This window comes from Malus domestica, chromosome 02 (assembly GCF_042453785.1).
Source record: "Malus domestica chromosome 02, GDT2T_hap1".
Lineage (NCBI taxonomy): Eukaryota > Viridiplantae > Streptophyta > Magnoliopsida > Rosales > Rosaceae > Malus > Malus domestica.
Window position 1 is genome coordinate 27,240,624 of NC_091662.1, and position 21,863 is coordinate 27,262,486.

A 21,863-nucleotide genomic window follows, 5' to 3' on the forward strand; every position below is an offset into this window, starting at 1 on the left:
CTTCTAGTGCTAATGCATCAAATTAGACTGGCAATATGTATGTGTTGAACAAATGAAGGGTCGGTTAAAGTAACAAATGACATTATTATGAAAAATGGACGCCACATTATTGTTAATGGAGGAGTGACTCCTAAGAAAAATTATGTTGAAAGTCCTAATTTTGTAACAGAAAATCTTTGCCCAGGTTCGCGATATTCTATTTTAATCTAATCTAATCCAAAGTTATAAACTATGGAACTTAGGAACGGAGTACAAGTTCACTAAGAGACTTGTTTTGTGCGTAAACATGGACATTAGTTAGTGTATCTAACTGGGTATAACAGTGGATATCAAACGTTGTTTGTCTACGAGCTGCAGATATATGGGTGTATTGCGGGACAAGGTCGAGAGAGATGGATACAATGTTCCCATATGATGGCACCTATCACAGGTTTGAAACCACCAATGCAGGTACAAGTACCCATATGGCATGCTGCTAGCTACGGTGGCATCTTGGAGGAGGAGGAGAATGTGCGTGCGGTGGTTTTATCATCCATGACCGCGATGGAGGTCTTTAAGTACGTTTTGCTTCATACGGCATGCGGAAAATCCTGACAAAGTATCCCTTTCCCTTTGGCCTGCCAATGTTCTTATGAACCAAACAGATGGGACGTACACATCATACATGGGCATTTATCATGTGTTACGTGCCAATCCTGTCAAAAGTATCCCTTTGGCCTTCTGTTGTTCATGACAGAGGTGTGGATCTTGCCAAACTCACAATGCAAAGTCAACTAACGTTAACAAATCTTTCAACAAACACGCGCAAGTATGAAGAAACACAATTAACTTTTTAGTTATGCCCATCCAAGTGTGGATCTTATTAAACGCACAATGTACGTAATACATTCAAAGTATGGAAGCACTCAATCTACAATTTCGATCCATGTAGTTTGAATCGTTTATGATACAAATTAGAAAACAAAAATCTGCAACTTTACTTGTAAGTTAGAGGTATATATCTCACAAGAACCCGCTAAGATTTTGTAAAAACTTATAGGATACATGCTCACAATTGAAGAGGAATGTGACAAAACACGTACGTTTTGACCAAAAGAATCGATACATACAACACTTCTCGTCTGTGGGTGATGGTCATTCGTCCCTGTAAACTAGTGTCGGGTATTCTGGACTCCACATGTTGTTCTGCACATATTCTTTAATTTCTTCCTACAATCCATAATCATACAAGTGACCGTTAGAAGTTCAATAACTAAAAATTAAAATAATTATGTGAATGAAACTTCAATTACTAGGTTTGATCTCAACTATCGATAATGTTTAGAGAATCAAGAAATTCATCCTATCTTATCCATGAAGGCTGGAAACTGATTAATACCGGCATAGATATAAAACAACAGCCTTCATCAATATTCATACGACATCATAAATTTAGATTCATGAGCAAAGTTGGTTTGTACTTCGAATAGAATTATAAGACTCTCAAGTATCTTATCATCTGAAATAGCAAAAGAAGTGTAAAACAGATATACCTGACTAAGTTTCTGGAGCTCTCGAGCATCCATTTCACGGTACCCTTCTGCTAGATCCTCCTCTATGGCTTCCTTTATCACAGCTGCAGCCACCTCTTTTGTGATATCTCGTATGCTGCAAATATGAATCCAGTGTATAGATATGCATAAGATCTTGGGTATAAATCTTTTAACATTAAATAAAGATAAAAACAGGGGAAATGACACAAAAAGAAGCAATAAGTCCACTGATTCTATACCTAGATATAGAAGGGTAGATAATCCCCTTAAGAACGTCCTCGTCTGACATATATGCTGCTAGGCTGTTGTTTTCAATCAAATGTTAGAACTCACAACCTAAAGCATAATCTGGAAAATACTCTCGAAAGTTGAAATTTTCGTATGCATACACACACACATGTATATCATTTCAAGAAAAAATCTGTATGTATAATCATATAACAGGAATAGAAATCTGTACCATAACCAAAGTCTACAACAAATAAGAAGAATTTTCCACACTAAAGTTTCAAAAAAATATCCTTGAAGGACAAAATAATAAGTCACAAATAAGGGGAGCATAATAATTCTAACAAACTTCTCTGGAATACTTTCTCAATATCTCTCCACTTGCGTTGTGTACAGTCACTACCTTATACTTGGCATTACGTGCTCGACGAGAGAGTTATCCTTAACAATCTTTCCCCCATGTCCAATTACAGTTGACTTCGATATCTTCTTCTCTGGAATACTTTCTCAATATCTCTCCACTTGCGTTGCCTACGGTTACAACCTTATTCTTGGCATTACGTGCTTAACAAGAGAGTTATCCTTAACTATCTTTCCCACATGTCCAATCACAGTTGACTTCAATATAAGGGAGAGTTTATACTTGGGAGAAAAGGAACGAACCCTCTTCAATTGATTAATTAACACTATTTACCGCATTTTTTATGCGTCAAGCAACATGAATCTTATTGATTATAACAGATGATGCAAGGTTAATTTTAAAAATGCATAGATTATGAAATTCTTTTCGAGCCAAGCTAGACTGTCGAAATGTACATCCAGTAAAAGCTGGTTCATAAAGTAGATGAGAAATACCACTCAGCCGCGGCCTGTAGCATGCCATCGGAGACGACTCTGGAGCCAGATAATAGAGTACCAAGTCCAATACTGCATGAACAAAGTAGAATTTATATCATGAAACGCAAGGACTGAAAATTTTAAGTTGGATTTGGATTACTCCAGAAGAGGGAAAGTGGACAACTAACCCTGGAAAGAGGTACATGTTGTTTCCCTGGTTGCAGTGCCCAATAGTGCCATTTCCTATAAAATATAGAACTTCAGGTAAGAGCTTCCGGTAGTGTAGATGTATCAAAATAAGAATACAGAGAAATGATTCAGATTTCTGGTGGTGATTCTTTTTACATATAAGAATGCAGAGAAATGATTCGTGGATCTGGAATATTACTAGCTATCATTAAATCTACATGAATCTGACAAATCTTTTCTAGGGCTGAAAAATAGGTTTTCAGTTCTCATTTGGTAGGCATATGCTCCAAGAGCCACAAACAGGATCAGAATCAAGTAACTGTTGGCCTTGGTGTGTATGTTGCATGAAGTCAGAGTTATGTTATTTTATTTCAGTAATTCTCTGACCCATCACCTATCTAAGATGATGCATTGTATACTCAGATTCAGGTCTAAGTTTTGCAATAAAAAGTCAAATATTTCATTCTCAGCATCAAGGGGGTGTGAGACCCATCTCATTTGAGCATAAAAGGTTTCCAGTCTCAGACCGGTTTAATCATGAACTTGTCTCTCTGCCTCAGTCCTTGGCCACACAATATCTTGAAGACTTTGCCTTCCACTACCAATAAATCTTCCTTAAGCCTGAATTTTCCCAAGAAGTCCTTATAAATGCTTGTAAAATACTGTTTTCATTTCCTTAATTAGCTGTATTTGAATACTCAAAATATCGTGTAATCATCCCAAAATGTACATGAGCAAACCAAAGGAAAGAAGGTTCGCTTTAAATAAAGAAAGGAAACAAGCAGAAAAGGAGCGAAACATAATGGCCCCATATTTGACCGATTAAAGGAATGAGGTACAAGGATAATTCTGCCCTTAACAACCATTTGTGCCCCAAATTCGTCATAGATTATAAAAAAAAAAACATCAGTAATGTAGTACTTAATATACTTATCAGTTAACGGTTACCAGTTACACTTGATAAGAAGTCCAGAATTATGCTTATTCAAACAGTAAGAAAAAACGCATGAAGAAAAAAAAGAAGTTTCTTGATACATACCAAGATCCACATCTTTGAATGGACTTCCACTGGCAAAAACAATATTGTCACCCACGATAGAGAACGCTTCTTCGGGAGTGCACTCGGCTGTTCCAAAACAAAACAATGTAGCTCAACACTACAAGCTAATCTGAATTTCCATACCCTTTTCTCCCCCAATCCCAGACCCGAAAAGAAAAAAAAAGGCATACCATTTGTTGTTGGATTTGACATTGCAAAAATGGCTGGTCTAGTTGAAGTTGAACCTCTAAGGGCCTCTAATACCTAAAATTTACACCTGCTTGGCATCAACTTTGAAAGAACAGAACTGCCAGGCGTAGCACAATAAAAATTATAGAGAGGAATACAAGACAAGCTAACAAACATGGTACAAATGATCCTTCATCACATGACAAACTTGGCCGATAAAGATGCAGTGAATCAGTTAACAGAAAAGAACTGAGACAGTTCATAAATACTTTTGTACTTCACGTTCAGACCACCCCCACGAATTTTGCATTTGCATCTTACAAAATAGGTTGAAAATAACAGAATTTGTACATGACCATGAGGCAAAACAAATGTTTCATTTTGCAATCTATAATGAGAAATTTTGCTACATTAAACCTTCTTAATTTAGAAAAATTAAGCATTTCGTTCTTGATAAAAGCGCTACTGGACACCCATGTGCTAAATTTTTATCATTATCATTTCTGAAGTGTAAAACTACTACTCAAGATACAAAATGATCCCAGAAGCATGAAAAAAGAAAATGCTTATACTCCAAGATTTTAACGAAAAACTTTTCACGTGCATAATGCATTCTAAATACCTCTTTTGAGAACAATCCCCCGACTGCAGAAAGTCCAAGAAGCACATCAGGCTTAACTTGTTTAACCTGATAAGCAAAGAAAACGTGGTTATGAGTATTGAAAAACTGACAGTGCCTACAGAATAAGGTATTAGACAATATAACAAATAATATAACTATCTTCCCATAACATGTGTATAGTATAGAACTTAGAACATTCAATAAAACCGTATTATTATAGGGATGATAATGCTAATTATTCTTTTATGTATCGCTAGGTTCAGCTTAAATCGCTAACACAGTGCATAAATAACTCTTAGGTAAACCAGTATTGTTGTACAATTAATTGTAAAAAATAGATAAATTTAATTACAAATTCAGTAATGCAATTCTTGCAAGATGTGTACACAATATTTCTTTTAAAGCGATAGGTCATATCCAGATTCCTGTACTATATTTTAATTCTCTAAACATGGAAAAATCTTAAGAAGATCCAATTTATATTGTCTGAAGTGTGAAAAATAGACTAACCACTTCCACAAGACTTGCGCCTTCCCTTAACCCCTGACGATGAATTTCTTTGACTTTCCTCGCAAATGGACGGGCATCTGGATCAATATCTTCACGTTCCTCTGTGATCAGACCCTGCATACATGACAACCAACATAATTTTTTCAACTTAATTATCTTGTCTTGCTAATGGTGAAGCAACTAGAACAGGCAATGTTTTAATTGCATCCACTTTCAAAATCATCGATCTGGATATCGAGTACACATATAGGGAAGAACTCTATAGCCACCATAAGGTTATCTGATGAAACAAAGAAGCCACAAACAGGAGTCATCGTACCTTACATTGTAGTATCACGTACTATACTAATGCCATATAAAATAGCCAATTTGGTTTGCTCAGCAGATATTTCAACAGTTCTGCTAATAGAAAGAAACTGCTTCAACGGCGTGATGGGGAAGAATATGTGGAAATGAAAAATCAGGGCATTTCCATCGAGGCTCGCTATTGAGTGGAGTTCTATAATGAACTCTATTGAAACCAAAAACTAAGTGATTAAGGATATTCCCTAGTGATAAAAGCAAAAACTTGGTTTTTTTTTTTATTTTTTATTTTTTTTCTTAAGCCGAAAGAGTTTTTTATGGTTCTAGCCTTCTAAGGCATTGTGTGACTGCTCACTCACCTTGGCATCAACCACCCAGAATTGCCTGCCTGCACTCTGAAATGCATCTTCATTGTTTCCTAACATCCTTGCCATTGTTTTCCGTGCTGCATTAAGAACCCCTATTCCTGCACTGTAAAAATGCAAAGAATAAGCAAAGAAGCCTTGATAATTCATTGTCACTGTAAATTCTTTAGCCTTATTTTGCGGTATAAAGATGCATAAATTCAAGGCCAAATAGAAGCCTCCCAAAACAACCGTTGGCAGTGTTGCATGTTTATTTGACAATGTAAATCAGAGACTGTACTCCACTCCGCAAGAGAATATCTCTCCAAGTAAAGTCCAACAGAACAGAAAGTAGAGCAATAAGAAAACAGGCCCTCTCTCTAAGTCCCATGTTGAAATAGAATAAACTGACAGGCAAACAATATTGTTTATAGTTGTTGGAGGTACAACCATACTCAAAGGACCACTAACATCTTACCAGATAAAATAAATTAATGCTCTATCCGGTTTTCATTACCACTCTATCAAAACATCCATACTCCTTGTATTCAAGTCTTTCACTGCTCAGAAGTATATGCTTTAAAGAATTGAGTATCCTTAAGTACTAACCTTCCAGCACCAGCAACAACAATTTTTTGTTTAGGGAAGTCAATCATTGGCCTTCCTTGTGCTCTTACAGCTCCTAAAAGTCCAGCTATTGCAACTCCGGCTGTTCCCTGTAAGAAGATTGACATGAAATTAGGTAAAATAAACCAGAATGAAAAGATAAGTTATATGTGCAATCCATATATCCCAGTTTCAAAAGCCTGGTCCAGATATAGAATTAAGACAAATTTAAAACAGGTCAATATATATAATTGCCCACGTCATACAAATGCTTAAGCAGTTAGTGAATCTTGCAACACTGAACATCAAACCAACACCCTCCTTCACATGCATCCTTTTCTTGCTTTGCAAATGGAAAGGCAGGCAAATATCTAGATTCAAGTTCTACAATCAGGAAGGTTGAAGAACTGTTACTCAAGTTCCTGCTATCTAGTGTCCAATGAATTTCCCATCAATCATTATAGCAAAAATTGTAAATACGAGTCCCCTTCTATTGAGGGATCAAATAACCTTATTTGAGGGGCACCTTGTGGGCCCCACTTTGAGTTTCATTTCAAACATAAGAACCGTCTATATTTAAAAAATTTAATTTCATCATTAAAAAATTATCCTTAGAAAAGTGGAGGCAAATAAGAAACTATAAAGACATCCTATTGTAGTGAAGAAAGTAGACGAACACGGTATTCCAAGAAAGACTAAAGTAATAACCTAAGGTTTAATCATTGAAATGACTCAGATTTGAGTGCTTTTTTTGCAAGGATCTTTGAGGGACTACTTCCAAATTAAACGGGTTTAATCATTGAAATACAATGAAGAGTGGGCCCTAAAAGGGTGTTCCCCAGAAAACCTTATTTGAGGGATCCCTCAATTGGTGTTGGAGTAAAGGTAATAAGGACAACAATTATATATACATTCTTATAAGCCCACACATATACATTTATGCATCTACATACACACACACACACACACACACACATATACATACATATACATATACATATACTGCAGCAACATATACAAATCAGTAGTAAATGGGTATAAAACAACATATACAGGCGATATGTTTTCAGTTCCCGTTTATTACACTAAGACAAAATTGACAGCCTGGTATACAAGTATATCCGAAACTGTAATTTTGCCCAACTAGCCATGATAAATTTCTGGGTAGTTGACATACTGCGAATGATACATCTTCACTGTACCTATATTCTGAAAGTAACTAAATGGCTAATAAACGTTCAATATTACCCAAGCATCTGAATAAAGATGTACAGTGAAGATGTATAATTTTTGTTGTAAACCAAGGATATCATGTAAAGACACCGTTCTTTTGACTTTCACCTACAACTAGCAATTTCTTGCACGACTCGTTAAACTAACACAAAACGACACGAAAATAACAATTTCAGGTCAATGAGTTAACTAATTGGGTTGTTATCATGTCACCCGTCAAGAACTTGTTAAGATAACGGGTCGAAACGGGTTACCAGCGGGTAAATCATTTCAACCCGTTAAGAAAAATGTTTTTATGGTAATTTTTTAACTACTAAAGAAAACCTACTACAATAGCCATAGGATTCAATCTAACATAAGTGAGATTAAATCCTTACTGCTGGATTCTTATACTCTCACCCTCTCTCTCTCGCAGACTCCCAGTACCAACTCTACTCGGTTTGTCTTCTCTCGGTCTTGATGCTCACTCACTCACTCTCTCTCTCTCTCCCATTGCCATCTCTCTGTCTCATCTCGCCGTCCAAGCCCTTACCACGACCACGGGCTTGTCTCATCTCACCTTCCAAGCCACCACTACCATGCACCACCGCAACTAGTGATGAATCACAGCCAACTACTTTTCCCATAACCCAACTGCAAGGTTGCGAATCAAGATTCCCAGCTAACATTCATATTTGACCACGAATCCTTCCAAATTAAGGTAATTTCTTTAATTTTATGCAACAATGTGGTATGTAGATATTGCATGTTTAGTAATTTAGTATGACATTTTTCATATCTAGAGCAAGGGAAAAGAAGACAAGGGACCTAAACCAAGTGAGGTGCATCAAGGATGAGGATGGAAAGGTTCTTGCTACAGAGAACGCGGTTAAAGACAGATGGAGAGGTTATTTTCATAATCTCTTCAATGAAGGACATGAAATGAGTGCTTCTTTAGGGGAGTTGAGTAACTCAGAAGAGTGTAGAAACTACTCTTTTTATCGTCGAATCCGGAAGAAAGAAGTGGTTGTAGCTTTGAAGAAGATGAAGCATAAAAAAGCAATAGGCCCAGACGATATACCAATCGAAGTGTGGAAACTTTTGGGAGAGACAGGTATAACATGGCTCACTGACCTTTTCAATAGGATTTTGAAAACGAAGAAGATGCCAAATGAGTGGCGAACGAGCACTTTGGTGCCTATCTACAAGAATAAGGGCGACGTACAAAATTGCATGAACTATAGGGGTATTAAGCTAATGAGTCATACAATGAAGCTCTGGGAGAGAGTCATTGAGCATAGATTGAGGCAAGAGACACGGGTTTCGGACAACCAATTCGGGTTCATGCCAGGGCGCTCAACCATGGAGGCAATCTATCTCTTACGAAGATTGATGGAAAGATATAGAGATGGGAAAAAGGATTTACACATGGTCTTTATAGATTTGGAAAAAGCGTATGATAGGGTCCCAAGAGACATTCTTTGGAGGATTTTAGAGAAGAAAGGAGTACGAGTAGCATATATCCAAGCTATAAAGGATATGTATGAAGGAGCAAAGACTGCCGTAAGAACTCATGAAGGACAAACCGAAAGCTTTCCCATAACTGTAGGATTACATCAAGGCTCATCCTTAAGTCCTTACCTTTTTGCGTTGGTAATGGATGAGTTAACAGGACATATTCAAGATGATATTCCTTGGTGTATGCTGTTCGCAGACGATATAGTGTTGATAGATGAAACTCAGGAAGGGGTAAATGCAAAGCTTAACCTTTGGAGAGAAGTGTTGGAATCTAAAGGTCTTCGCCTAAGCCGATCAAAGACAGAATATATGGAGTGCAAGTTCAGTGCAAATGGAGGCCAAAACGAGTTAGGGGTGAGGATCGGAGATCAAGAAATACCAAAGAGCGACCGTTTTCGTTACCTAGGATCTATCTTGCAAAAGAACGGAGAATTAGATGGAGATCTCAACCATAGAATACAAGCTGGATGGATGAAGTGGAAGAGTGCATCCGGCGTGTTATGTGACCGCCGTATGCCACTGAAGCTCAAGGGAAAATTTTATAGGACGGCAATAAGGCCGGCGATGCTGTATGGCACAGAATGTTGGGCGGTGAAACATCAACACGTACACAAAATGGGTGTAGCGGAGATGAGGATGCTTCGTTGGATGTGTGGGCACACGAGAAAGGATAAGATTAGGAATGAGGATATCCGGGGTAAAGTAGGAGTAGCCGAAATTGAAGGAAAGATGAGAGAAAATCGGTTACGGTGGTTTGGACATGTGCAAAGAAGGCCTACTGACGCTCCGATTAGAAGATGCGACTATGGGACAGAGGTTCAGGGCCGAAGGGGTAGAGGAAGACCTAGGAAAACTTTGGAAGAGACTCTAAGAAAAGACTTAGAGTACTTGGATCTAACGAAGGACATGACACAGGATCGAGCACAATGGCGTTCTAAGATTCATATAGCCGATCCCACTCAGTGACTTGGATTTTCCAAGTCTCCAACCGAGAAGTTTTCCTCACTCGGAAAATTAAGGGAACACTACCCCAACCTACATGCTCCACTCATAAAGCTTCAACATACAAGCTTCAACAAAAGAAAATTCAAAGAACTTAGCGAAGAAGGCTTTGGTGTATTTAACACAATACGTTGAAATGAAGGAAAGCTTATTTATTGATATCCCCGATAAGCTACAAATATGTACATATACATGAGTCAAAATAAACACACAAGAGGGAGCCTTCACAAAGGTTGCTTAGGAGAAGTCTCAGCAGTCGGTAGAGCCCCAGAAAGAGAAGGCACCGGAGGGGGATCATTTGGAGCCTCAGTACTGGACAGAACCCTAGAAGGAGGAGGCATCAGAGGTTGATCATTTGGAGCTTCATTACGCGGTACAGCCCCAGAAGACGAAGGCAATAAATGCCTTTGGAACAAACCCACAAATCTCTGATGATCAAGTAAAACCTGACCATCAGTTTCCTTCATCTGGTCAAGCTTCCTCTTCATGTTTGTAGCATAGTCATGTGCGAGCCGGTGCAACTGTTTATTCTCATGCTTGAGCCCTCTAATCTCCTGTTTGAGACTCATCACTTCAGCCGCCAATGATTCAACTTGGCGGGTTCGAGCAAATAGGCGTTGGGCCATATTAGACACAGAACCTGCACACTGAACACTGAGAGCCAGCGAATCCTTAACAGCTAACTCATCAGACCGTTTGGAAAGTAGTCTGTTATCTTTGGGAGTGAGAAGGTTCCTGGCCACCACCGCAGCGGTCATATCATTCTTCATCACGGAATCCCCAACGGTAAGAGGACCAGTAGGGGAGACGAAGGATGGGCGCCATATGTTGTCTGGAGAAGGCGGGGCTGCCTCTTCAACAAGGTTCAAGTCAAAACGACGGTCGGAGGGGCCAGACATTTTCAAAGGTGTTGAAGAGAGAAGAGGTCGGACAAATCAAGATCTTAGAAGTGCAAGAATGAAGCTTCTACTGGTGGAGATTCAAGTGTGCTTTGGAACTTAATGCCAGCCCCTATAAAAATCTGCACTCGACGGAGCTTCAGAAATCGAAGAGGCGCCTGCTCAGAAATCGAAGAGGCGTTTGCTTTCTCAAAAGCTGGGCTGCTTAGAGATCACGAGGGTTGATCTCAGAAATGGAAGAGGCGTTTGCTTTCTCAAAAGTTGGGCTGCTCAAAGACCTCGAAGGCTGATCTCAGAAATCGAAGAGGCGCTTGCTTTCTCAAAAGCTGGGCTCCCCAGAGACCACGAGGGCCGATCTCAGAAATCGAAGAGGCACCTACTTTTCCAGCCTTGTCAGCACCTGTCACACGCACACTCAGCTTTGCGGAAATTATGGGCATTATGTCGAAGACTTCTGGGGAAGTAGAAAACACATGAATCTTACTGTTCAATCACCCACTTCCCACACGCAACAATAGCTCATGGGTACCACAGATAACTTTGCCAAAGTTCTCTGCCAAAGTTGAGCACGTGAAGCTTGCAACTCCCACTACATCGCTCTGACCAAGAAGGGTAAAAGAATAGCAAAGAAACAGCACTAACAAAGTTTAGACCCATAAATTTTGAAGGTCTAGCTACCATATTATTACCCACAAGGGTAAAGGAATAGTACCACTGCTGGATAATTGGAAAGTCCCTGTGTGTCAACCTCTGTGCTTCGTGGCAAGGTAGACTAGCAAACATGCCCAACCTTTACTCACATTCGAGAAAACACTCCCAATAAGATTGCTTGCTCCAAAATCGAAGAGGCACCGTCCTCCGAATCTCGAGAGCCAGACTCCCAACATGACTAAAAGGTCGTACCCAGTGCACAAGACTCCCAACATGACTACTTTCTTAAAAATCGAAGAGAGGGTAAAGGAACAGTACCATTGCTGGATAATTGGAAAGTCCCTGTGTGTCAACCTCTGTGCTTCGTGGCAAGGTAGACTAGCAAACATGCCCAACCTTTACTCACATTCGAGAAAATACTCCCAACAAGATTGCTTGCTCCAAAATCGAAGAGGCACCGCCCTCCGAATCTCGAGAGCCAGACTCCCAACATGATTACTTTCTCACAAATCGAAGAGACACTGCTCCCCGAATCTTCGAGAGCCAGACCCCCAGCATGATTGCTTTCTCAAAAATCGATGAGGCATCGTTCTCCGAATCAATCGAAGAGGCGCTCGCTTTCTCAAAAGCTGGGCTGCTTAGAGACCACGAGGGCCGATCTCAGAAATCGAAGAGGCACCTACTTTTCTAGCCTTGTCAGCACCTGTCACACGCACACTCAGCTTTGCAGAAATTATGGGCATTCTGTCGAAGACTTCTGGTGAAGTAGAAAGCACATGAATCTTACTGTTCAATCACCCACTTCCCACACGCAACAATAGCTCATGGGTACCACAGATAACTTTGCCAAAGTTCTCTGCCAAAGTTGAGCACGTGAAGCTTGCAACTCCCACTACATCGCTCTGACCAAGAAAGGTAAAAGAATAGCAAAGAAACAGCACTAACAAAGTTTAGACCCATAAATTTTGAAGGTCTAGCTACCATATTATTACCCACAAGGGTAAAGGAACAGTACCACTGCTGGATAATTGGAAAGTCCCTGTTTGTCAACCTATGTGCTTCGTGGCAAGGTAGACTAGCAAACATGCCCAACCTTTACTCACATTCGAGAAAACACTCCCAACAAGATTGCTTGCTCCAAAATCGAAGAGACACCGTCCTCCGAATCTCGAGAGCCAGACTCCCAACATGACTACTTTCTCAAAATCGAAGAGAGGGTAAAGGAACAGTACCATTGCTGGATAATTGGAAAGTCCCTGTGTGTCAACCTTTGTGCTTCGTGGCAAGGTAGACTAGCAAACATGCCCAACCTTTACTCATATTCGAGACAACACTCCGAACAGATTGCTTGCTCGAAAATCGAAGAGGCACCGCCCTCCGAATCTCGAGAGCCAAACTCCCAACATGATTACTTTCTCAAAAATCGAAGAGACACTGCTATCCGAATCTCGAGAGCCAGACCCCCAGCATGATTGCTTTCTCAAAAATCGAAGAGGCATCGTTCTCCGAATCTCGAGAGCCAGATACCACAGACCACTTTTTCAAAGTGCTCTGACAGAGTTAAAACATGTGAAACTGACAGCTCCCACTACCGTGCTATGACCAAGCAGGGTAAAGGAATAGCATTACTACTTCTTAGGGAGACTCCTATATATGTCGACCTCCATCCCCAACAGACAGGCATACCTGCAAAAATGCTCAACCCTTCATCATATCTGAGAGGGCACTCCCAACGAAGCCTTTCGAAATATTCAGCTTTCCTTCCCCCCGATAATACCTCTGCAAACAAGCTATACTAGAGCAAGAATATCTCATATCATCAGGGTTAAAAGCAAGAGTATCCCATATCATGCTTTTTCCCTGTCTTTTCCTTTGGCCTTGTTTTTACCTGCAAGACAAGGAGAAAGAGAGCAATCAGTCAGCACTTGGAATCAAGCTTCCAGCCAGGAACTGACTGCCTGGAACCCCTTACCTGATTACTTACCTGGCATTGCTCTCGAGTACTCATCTTCAACATCTTATATTTCCAGGGAAGATTCCGCATCTGCTTGAGGAACAGATAGGGCAAGTGCGAAGGATACAAGGAAGCATGTGGAGACAAGCGTAACAGCACACGTGCCGATACATCCATTACTCTGTCAAAAGCAAAAGTATCCCATATCAGCAGGGTGGAACGTACTCTAGATTTGATGGACTTGTTTTGACCCTCAAATTCTTCAGTCGGCCTTATACTCTGGAGGAAACCAGAAAACCCTCCAGCTCAGTTCAAGAATAAGCCTGTGGAAAGTTACTTCTTCAAAAGCAAAAGTATCTCATATCATCTCTTCTCATTTTTCTTCTCTTTATCCTTCATGCTGCTGCAAGATGGGGAGAAGGTGAACAATCAGTCGGAGCTCTGATTGCTTACCTTGTCTGTCACCTCTTTCAGCAGACCCCCTAGCTCGGCGACTTGGGGGACTCCTACTACATGGTTTGTATCGCGCTTGACCAAGCCTGAAACTACAAGTAAGCTTCAAGTGAAATTGATACATTACCTTGTGCATCTCCACCAGTTAAAGATACCACCCCTGGATGGAGGAAGAGTACTTCCAGAGAAGATGCCACATCTACCTATGAGACAGATAAGGCAAGTCAAGACGACACCACACTCCGATACTTAGAAGTTTCGTGATTACGAGATCATTCTCCCACAATATTTCCTAATGTCATTTGTACTAAATATTTCACTTGTACTCACTAAAGGAGAGCTTGAACCTATGTACTTGTGTAAACCCTTCACAATTAATGAGAACTCTTCTATTCCGTGGACGTAGCCAATCTGGGTGAACCACGTACATCTTGTGTTTGCTTTCCTATCTCTATCCATTTATATACTTATCCACGCTAATGACCGGAGCAATCTAGCGAAGATCACAAAAAGCGACCGTTTTCGCTACCTAGGATCTATCTTGCAAGAGAACGGAGAATTAGATGGAGATCTCAACCATAGAATACGAGCTGGATGGATGAAGTGTAAGAATGCATCCGGCGTGTTGTGTGACCGTTGTAGGCCACTGAAGCTCAAGGGAAAATTTTATAGGACGGCAATAAGGCCAGCGATGTTGTATGGCACAGAATGTTGGGCGGTGAAGCATCAACACGTACACAAAATGGGTGTAGCGGAGATGAGGATGCTTCGTGGGATGTGTGGGCACACGAGAAAGGATAAGATTGGAAATGAGGATATCCGAGGTAAAGTAGGAGTAGCCGAAATTGTAGGAAAGATGAGAGAAAATCGGCTCCGGTGATTTGGACATGTGCAAAGAAGGCCGAATGACGCTCCGGTTCGAAGATGTGACTACGGGACAGAGGTTCAGGGCCGAAGGGGTAGAGGAAGACCTAGGAAAACTTTGGAAGAGACTCTAAGAAAAGACTTAGAGTACTTGGATCTAACGGAGGACATGACACAAAACCGAGCGCAATGGCGTTCTAGGATTCATATAGCCGACCCCACTTAGTGGGAAAAGGCTTTGTTGTTGTTGTTGTATTTATTGAAGTAAAATATATTTTCTTTAACAGGTTGGCTCATATTACCTGTTCATTTTAATGGGTTTGACACAATTGTGTCATGAAAACGACGCGAAAGCGGCAAACACGACACGGTCGCCAACCCCAGAGCTAGCGAAAAATGTAAGGATGAAAAGTGTGCCTCAAAGTAGATTTCTAATTTTTTTTTTCCTATGGAAAAGTTAGTATTGTTCTTTTTCTTTTGCAGGCTAAGAAGATAGGATTGGACTTTTGAACTAGAAAGAGACCTTTAATTAAAGCTATAAAACTGGGCCTACGAACTATACTTTAATTTGAAAGTGTAAATAGAGACCTTTAATTAAAGCTATAAAACTGGGCCTACGAACTATACTTTAATTGGAAGTGTAAATAGAGGCCTTTACTCAAAAGGTGAGCAAGGAGTTTAAATTTACCCTGATTGATATAAAACGATGACACAGCCATCAACTAAAAATGATCAGATGCTACCTCATGAAATGAAGAAGTCAAATACCTGAACATCATCATTAAACATTCTATAGGTACTTCTGTAACGCTGTAACAACTTAAAGGCCCACTTGCTTTGGAAGTCTTCAAACTGTACAGAAAAGTTGTGTAAGTGTTTTTTTTGAGAAAAGTCGTGCATATTAGCATTCCAGCTTCGTGTAACTATGTAAACAGGAATGACACTTCAAATTACCTGCACAATCACATTTGGCCAACGACTAAACACAGCTTCCATGAATTCATCAACAACAGCAAGATACTCATCACCATCAAGACGATGTCTTTCCAATCCCAAATCTAAGAATAAAGAATGGATGGTTGTTGATTGCTATGGATATAAAATCAACTGTCAAAGAATACTTGTACATAAAGAAAGAACTAGCAATACAAATGCTACTGATGCCACAGTGAATATTAATGATCTGAAAAGTGAAAGCTAGACATAAAAAAGAAAAATTGAACCATAAAATATTAGAAGTACTTGTTATAGTTGTTGAATATAATGTTTTATCATTTGGCTACGACCTGTCCCAATTACTGTAAAAATATCGACTGGATTTTTTAGTAGACAAAATGAAACTAGTGTCACTTACCTTTGTACTTTTGTTTTTCCTTTTCTACTTCTACATCTAGGACACGGTAATGGTAAAAAAAAATATATTCAACCAGAAAAACAGAATAGGAGTTTTGGGCATCTAATTCAACGTTATACAAAAAAAATTTTGCATGCTGCCTTTATGTTTATATGTTCTCTTTTTCTCGCAACGAAACTGCCTCTTGTTTTACAGTGTTAAGAATCACCAAACTTCTTGTACTCCACCGCTTTTACAAATCCTGTATTTAGAACACATTTGCCATGTGCTCACTCATTAATATATATGAACATCTTAAATTGCATGTCTTAAAGGACAATGGAACACCAAAAGTATAATCACAAAATCGTGTACCAGAACCATATTTTGATTGACTTCAAAACAGAATAATTGTTTTCTGAAATGATTGTTACCCAATTCTTCAGAGCGCCAATTCAATTCACATAAATATTATTTATTGTACCAGCACCATATTTACAATGTAAAGAATCATAACAGCGGCTTCTTATACCATACTAGATTGACCAAGATTGGATGATGAAATACTTACACAACGGGTCTTTGAGCAGCTTTTCATTGTTAGTTCCCACATCAATCATCACAGGAAGTACCTACAGGATAAGGGATGAAGAACAATAAGAAGGAAATATTTCAAAACAACTTTCCGCAAGTGACCATGAGGAGAGTATGTACGAAATGATGCATAGTACAAATCAAGATGAAGGTTCACCAGGTCGACACCTATGGAAAACACCCAACAAGATCTAGTGGTTCACAATCTTGGAAGACGAAAGTATCACTCCCAGTATTACATCAAAATAACTTTCCACATGTGACCGCAAGGAGAGTATGTGCAAAATGATGCACAGTACAAATCAAGATGAAGGTTCACCAGGTCAACATCAATGGAAAACACCCAACAAGATCTAGCAGTTCACAATCTTGGAAGATGAAAGTATCACTAATTCCCCAGTATTACATTAAGAACCCTCTAGCAGTTGGTGTATTTTATATATACAATACAAGAAACAAGTTTATAGCTAAAAGGAAATAGAAATAGATGGAAAATTGTCATCCTGGGCCCATTAAGCCAGGAGGGATACCATAAAAAAGAATGATACATAAACTCAAATATCATTTATCAAAAGAATTTAACATATAAGGATCAATGTAATTTAAATGGGGTCACTGACATAAATTTGACAATCATCACTTCCAATCATACTAGGAGTAAACACTTTTGCTGCATTTTATGGATGTATATGTTGCGACAAACATATCACAGTTATCTAATTTGGTGATGAACCGTAACCAAAAGAAAACAAATGAGCAAGACATTACTCTTTGAGGGTTTATTCCAGCAGCAGCAACATATAAATCCAGCTTCCCAATCGCAATTCCAATTCCCTGGACTCCAAGGTCTCCAAGACCCAATATTCTGCTCCCATCGGTAACAACGATCATATCAACCTACAAATGATTTCCACGATTGATCACATGAATTATGTTGAACCATTTCTTATTTCGGTAAAGAATTAGGCTGTGTTATTTCTGAAATACCAAGACTGATGGTCACATTCAAAAATCATACCCCAAGGAAAATGTTAAAATGAGAAGAAGGGTAATAAATTTAGCCTCTGTTTCTGGTTTACTATCTTTAACAATTGACCTTCTATTAATACTTAAAACCTTTTCTCCTCCTAGTTTTAGACGCATATGAACCTCAATAAATATAATCTATTTGGTTAAACTGGTTAACTATGAACCCACATCTCTCACTCTGAAGTCCCATATCTATACTTCTACCATTTTGCGCATTTACTAGTCCTGGCTTGTATCACTCATTTAAAAATTAAAAAAACATAACTTCCAAACAAGTAGCTAGCAAACGTTACAAACCTGCTGGTGTCTTACATCATATGGCCATGTAAAATGCAAGGAAGATAGAAAAACAAGCATCAAGAACTAGCATATTGACAGACAATAATGAAACACAGACATCCGAAAGTTGGAACTAAGTAAAATAAGACTCGGTAAATTAACATTATGAAATACCAATAGCCAGGACTAAATTTTGGGCGACTTAATAACTCTTCAAGTCATTACCAATGATTCAATGCGACTAATTAGCAATCAAGATTTATGTATATAATTTTTCTGTAGGACGAAGCAGAGAATATTATATTAAAAGAAAAAAGAAAATGAAGACCAAGCATTTGAAAGCCTGAGAAAACAAAGACCAATCTACAAAGTGATGATAGCTCATATAAAATATGGCATACAATGAGGGCGCCCTTAATAAGTATAAAGACCTGATCAGCAGGCCAATTATAAACCATGGACATCATTTCTCCACGATCTTCTGCACTGAAGTACATTCCCCTCGGCCTTCTAAACAGACCACTGTAATTCTGGCATACAAGACCCACAGTAGGAGTGTAGACTATAGGTGCATACTCCTCAATGTTGGCAATCAAAACCTGTTCACAGTTACAATTTTAAATAAAACATGATCCATAAAAAAAATGTAACATTTCAACTTACGCATTAAAATTTTGAAACATGTTATTTTTTAAATATCGCCTAATGAAGATAAATGGTACACGTCAATTTTAAAGTATTATTCACATCAACATTAAGTAGATGAATGCTGAAGTTAACTCACTTTATAATACATTGTCTCATTTCTGTCATGCAACCGGTTAAGTATCCGCCACTTTGCCAGAGCATTTGGATCAGACGGTCCATCTCTTGCTTGATGTTCAAGTCTTTTCAGGTCAACCACTGTCAATTAACAAATTCCAATAGGTATTAATAAAAACATTTCAGTTAGTTTATCTGGAAATAAAATGGGTTTGAACATCTAAAACTAAGAGAGAAAGCACGATGCTTAAACACTATGAAAATCCACGAATATGCAAAACTCTTGCTGCTCTAGTAAACTATTAAGAAATCTAACACACTTGGGGACTAACTTCAAAAACTTAAACGTAGAAGAAGCAAGGGAGGAGAAAGAGACCTGATTCGGAGACCGTAACAAACTAATACGATCTTCCCCTTAGTCCCCAACCTAAGCCACTAAAAAGAGGCCTGAGGACACAATTGTCCAATCTATATCACATACAAAGATGCAGGAAATTTTGAAAACAATTCCTTGCCCCTAACATATTCCCCTATTTATTTATATGCTGGCTATCTACTCCCAGCATATTTGAGAAACCAGTTAGTTAAAAATGGCCCTTTAAAAAGAGTATCAGTCAGTCAGGACTCAGGACATACCTTTGACTTTAACAACAAAAACAATTAAACTCTCAACATATCAAGGTTTATACACCAATGAAATTAAGAAATGAAACTATAAAATAACGTATTAGTAGAGATAGTCGAAAGGGAACTAAAATGTTATGTAACTTGCTACACATTTTCTTCTTTAACTATACACTATAACTCTATTACATTCAGTAATTTTCATCATTCGTTGAGGTTTAGATATGCAGTTCCTCCATTTTCTAAAAATTATTTGAATTAGTCATTTATCCAAAGTAACTGAAGGCCCTCATTGACAGTTTTTACATAAGTTATATGTGTGTCTATATAACTATTTACGTTTAAGATTTATTTCTTAACCTTAAATGGGAACAGTATTAACTTTGTCTCTACAAAAGGAAAAAGAACCAAAAGGGAAGTAAGAACAGACTTACTAAAGCGTTCAATTTGCTGCTCGGTAGACATAACGTTTGGAGGGAGAAGTCCCCGAAGATCAAGACGATCTCGTTCTGTAAAGGAAAATGACGTCCCCTAATTTGACAATCATTTAAGGGCAAAAAAGCAAAAGCAAAGATCAATTATTTGCAACTTTAAAATCAAATTAACCAAACATCGAAAACACGAAGATGATAAACACCATCAGTATTCATATGCAATATATAGTATCACACAATGCCATGGTTCAGCACCACCAAACACTCATTCAAATTCCAATAACGTTCGTATCTCAAATTTAGATTAAACAGAAAGAGTGTACCGCTATATCAAAAAGACTCATTCAAATAATTAGGCACATTGCTTATACTACACTTGAATTTCGGATTATGCAGTAATGAACATGATTTTAGTTCAATTGTTTGCTTAACCAACAACAATTTCGATAATTAATCTCTTACATTTTAAGTTTTAACCCAACACACATAATAACAATCCAATTTACCAAATCCCAACCACTAATTGATCAGATCATATAAACTGTAATTAATTAAAAAAAAAACGAAGGATTTGGATTTGGGTGTTACTTTATTGAACCAGGGGTCGTGTAGAATGTCGAGGCTGCGCTTGTGGACAATGATTGGGCGGTGGCCCTCGGTTGTGGTGAAGGATCTGGAGTGCGGGAGCAGCGGATTGCTGCCCATTCTCCTCACTCTGTACTGCTTGAGGTGTCTGACGACGGACGACGACAGCCTGATCGGCGAGTTGAAGTTCGACATTTCTCCGACCCCACCGGAGTAGTCGCAGCTCTTGACTGTAGAGAGAGAAACTAGAGAGAGAGAGGAGTGAAGTGGGAAGAGGAAGAATCTGTGATTGGATGATTGGCGGTGGAGACTTGACTTTATTATTCTGTTTTGTCAAATTGGCTGCCTTTCCACCCGAATTGGAAAGAGGGATCGCGATTTCTTTGTTAACAGTCAAAGCAATTGGCTAAATACGCTGGGGTGGGACCGACACAAACATTATCCGCGCCGGGTCCTTTTGTTTTCGCGTTGCCTGTTTTAGCAATCGGACATTAGTAGTGTTTTTCTTTATTGAGAGATTTTAGATTCGATTATCTCTAAAGGCGAACTTAAATCATATTATTATTAGCTTATTGTGAGTTTCAGCCAACCTCACCTTTTAGTGTAGAAATAATGTTTGTTAAAAAAAAAAAAAAAAAGGCTATGCTTGAATTTTTTTTTTTTTTTTTTTTTTTGAATTTTGAATTTTTTTATATTTTTATCCAGATAGAGAAAATGTATATGGAAGAATGAGAAATGAAGAAGGGTGAAGGGCGAACGAAGAAAGGAAGGTAAATGAAGGAGAAAGTAGGAAATAAAAGTATAAGATAAAATCTACTAAAAATTAATTTTTGTTTTCAGTTTTAGTTTTCTTTTTCATGTACATTTGTTTCACTTCCTTCCCATCACCTCTCGTACATCTTTGCTCGTCCCATTTTTCTCTCTTGTATTTCTATGTGACGACGGAGGAGGAGTTGATATGCTGGTGGTCATCTTTAAGTTCTTAATCATGTCTACTTTATAACAATGAGTAAGGTTGTGAAATCTCATTCTTGGATTTTACTGTTATAATCAACGTACTTATCTTGTTAAGATTTTATATTATTTTTTGGGAATTATATTAATTTATTTGAATTTAGATTTTAATTAAATTAGTTACGAAATTTGAAGTTTGGGAATTAATTATCTAAAATCCATAGACCTTTCGAGGTCATTTATTTTGAACAAACATAACGGTGATAGGCCCAAACTAAACTCTTGTTTATTTAATTACCATTAAACACGATTCTTTA

At 38.5% G+C, this 21,863-nt stretch overlaps 1 protein-coding gene across 1 annotated transcript; it reads right to left on the reverse strand.

Moving 5' to 3' along the window:
- Positions 1 to 859: 859 nt before the first annotated feature.
- On the reverse strand, positions 860 to 21,020 carry LOC103406865 (NAD-dependent malic enzyme, mitochondrial). The gene is made up of 19 exons (XM_029093524.2): positions 20,596 to 21,020; positions 20,008 to 20,104; positions 18,972 to 19,090; positions 18,619 to 18,786; positions 17,648 to 17,776; positions 16,857 to 16,917; positions 15,907 to 16,010; positions 15,721 to 15,804; positions 6,403 to 6,509; positions 5,809 to 5,920; positions 5,147 to 5,260; positions 4,637 to 4,702; positions 4,017 to 4,089; positions 3,826 to 3,912; positions 2,786 to 2,840; positions 2,616 to 2,687; positions 1,772 to 1,834; positions 1,533 to 1,647; positions 860 to 1,209 (listed from the first exon to the last, which is right to left on the reverse strand). The coding sequence occupies exons 1-19, from the start codon at positions 20,785 to 20,787 to the stop codon at positions 1,135 to 1,137; spliced, it is 1,893 nt and encodes a 630-aa protein (XP_028949357.2). The 5' UTR covers positions 20,788 to 21,020; the 3' UTR covers positions 860 to 1,134.
- Between the last annotated feature and the right edge of the window lie 843 nt (positions 21,021 to 21,863).

Coding starts and splice junctions, on each gene's coding strand:
- LOC103406865 (XM_029093524.2), bottom strand. CDS start 20,787: ATGTCGAACTTCAACTCGCCGATCAGGCTGTCGTCGTCCGTCGTCAGA. Junction 15,805..15,906: donor GGCCAAATGTGATTGTGCAG/GTAATTTGAAGT, acceptor TTTTCTGTACAG/TTTGAAGACTTCCAAAGCAA. Junction 5,261..5,808: donor TCTGGGTGGTTGATGCCAAG/GTGAGTGAGCAG, acceptor TCATGTATGCAG/GGTCTGATCACAGAGGAACG.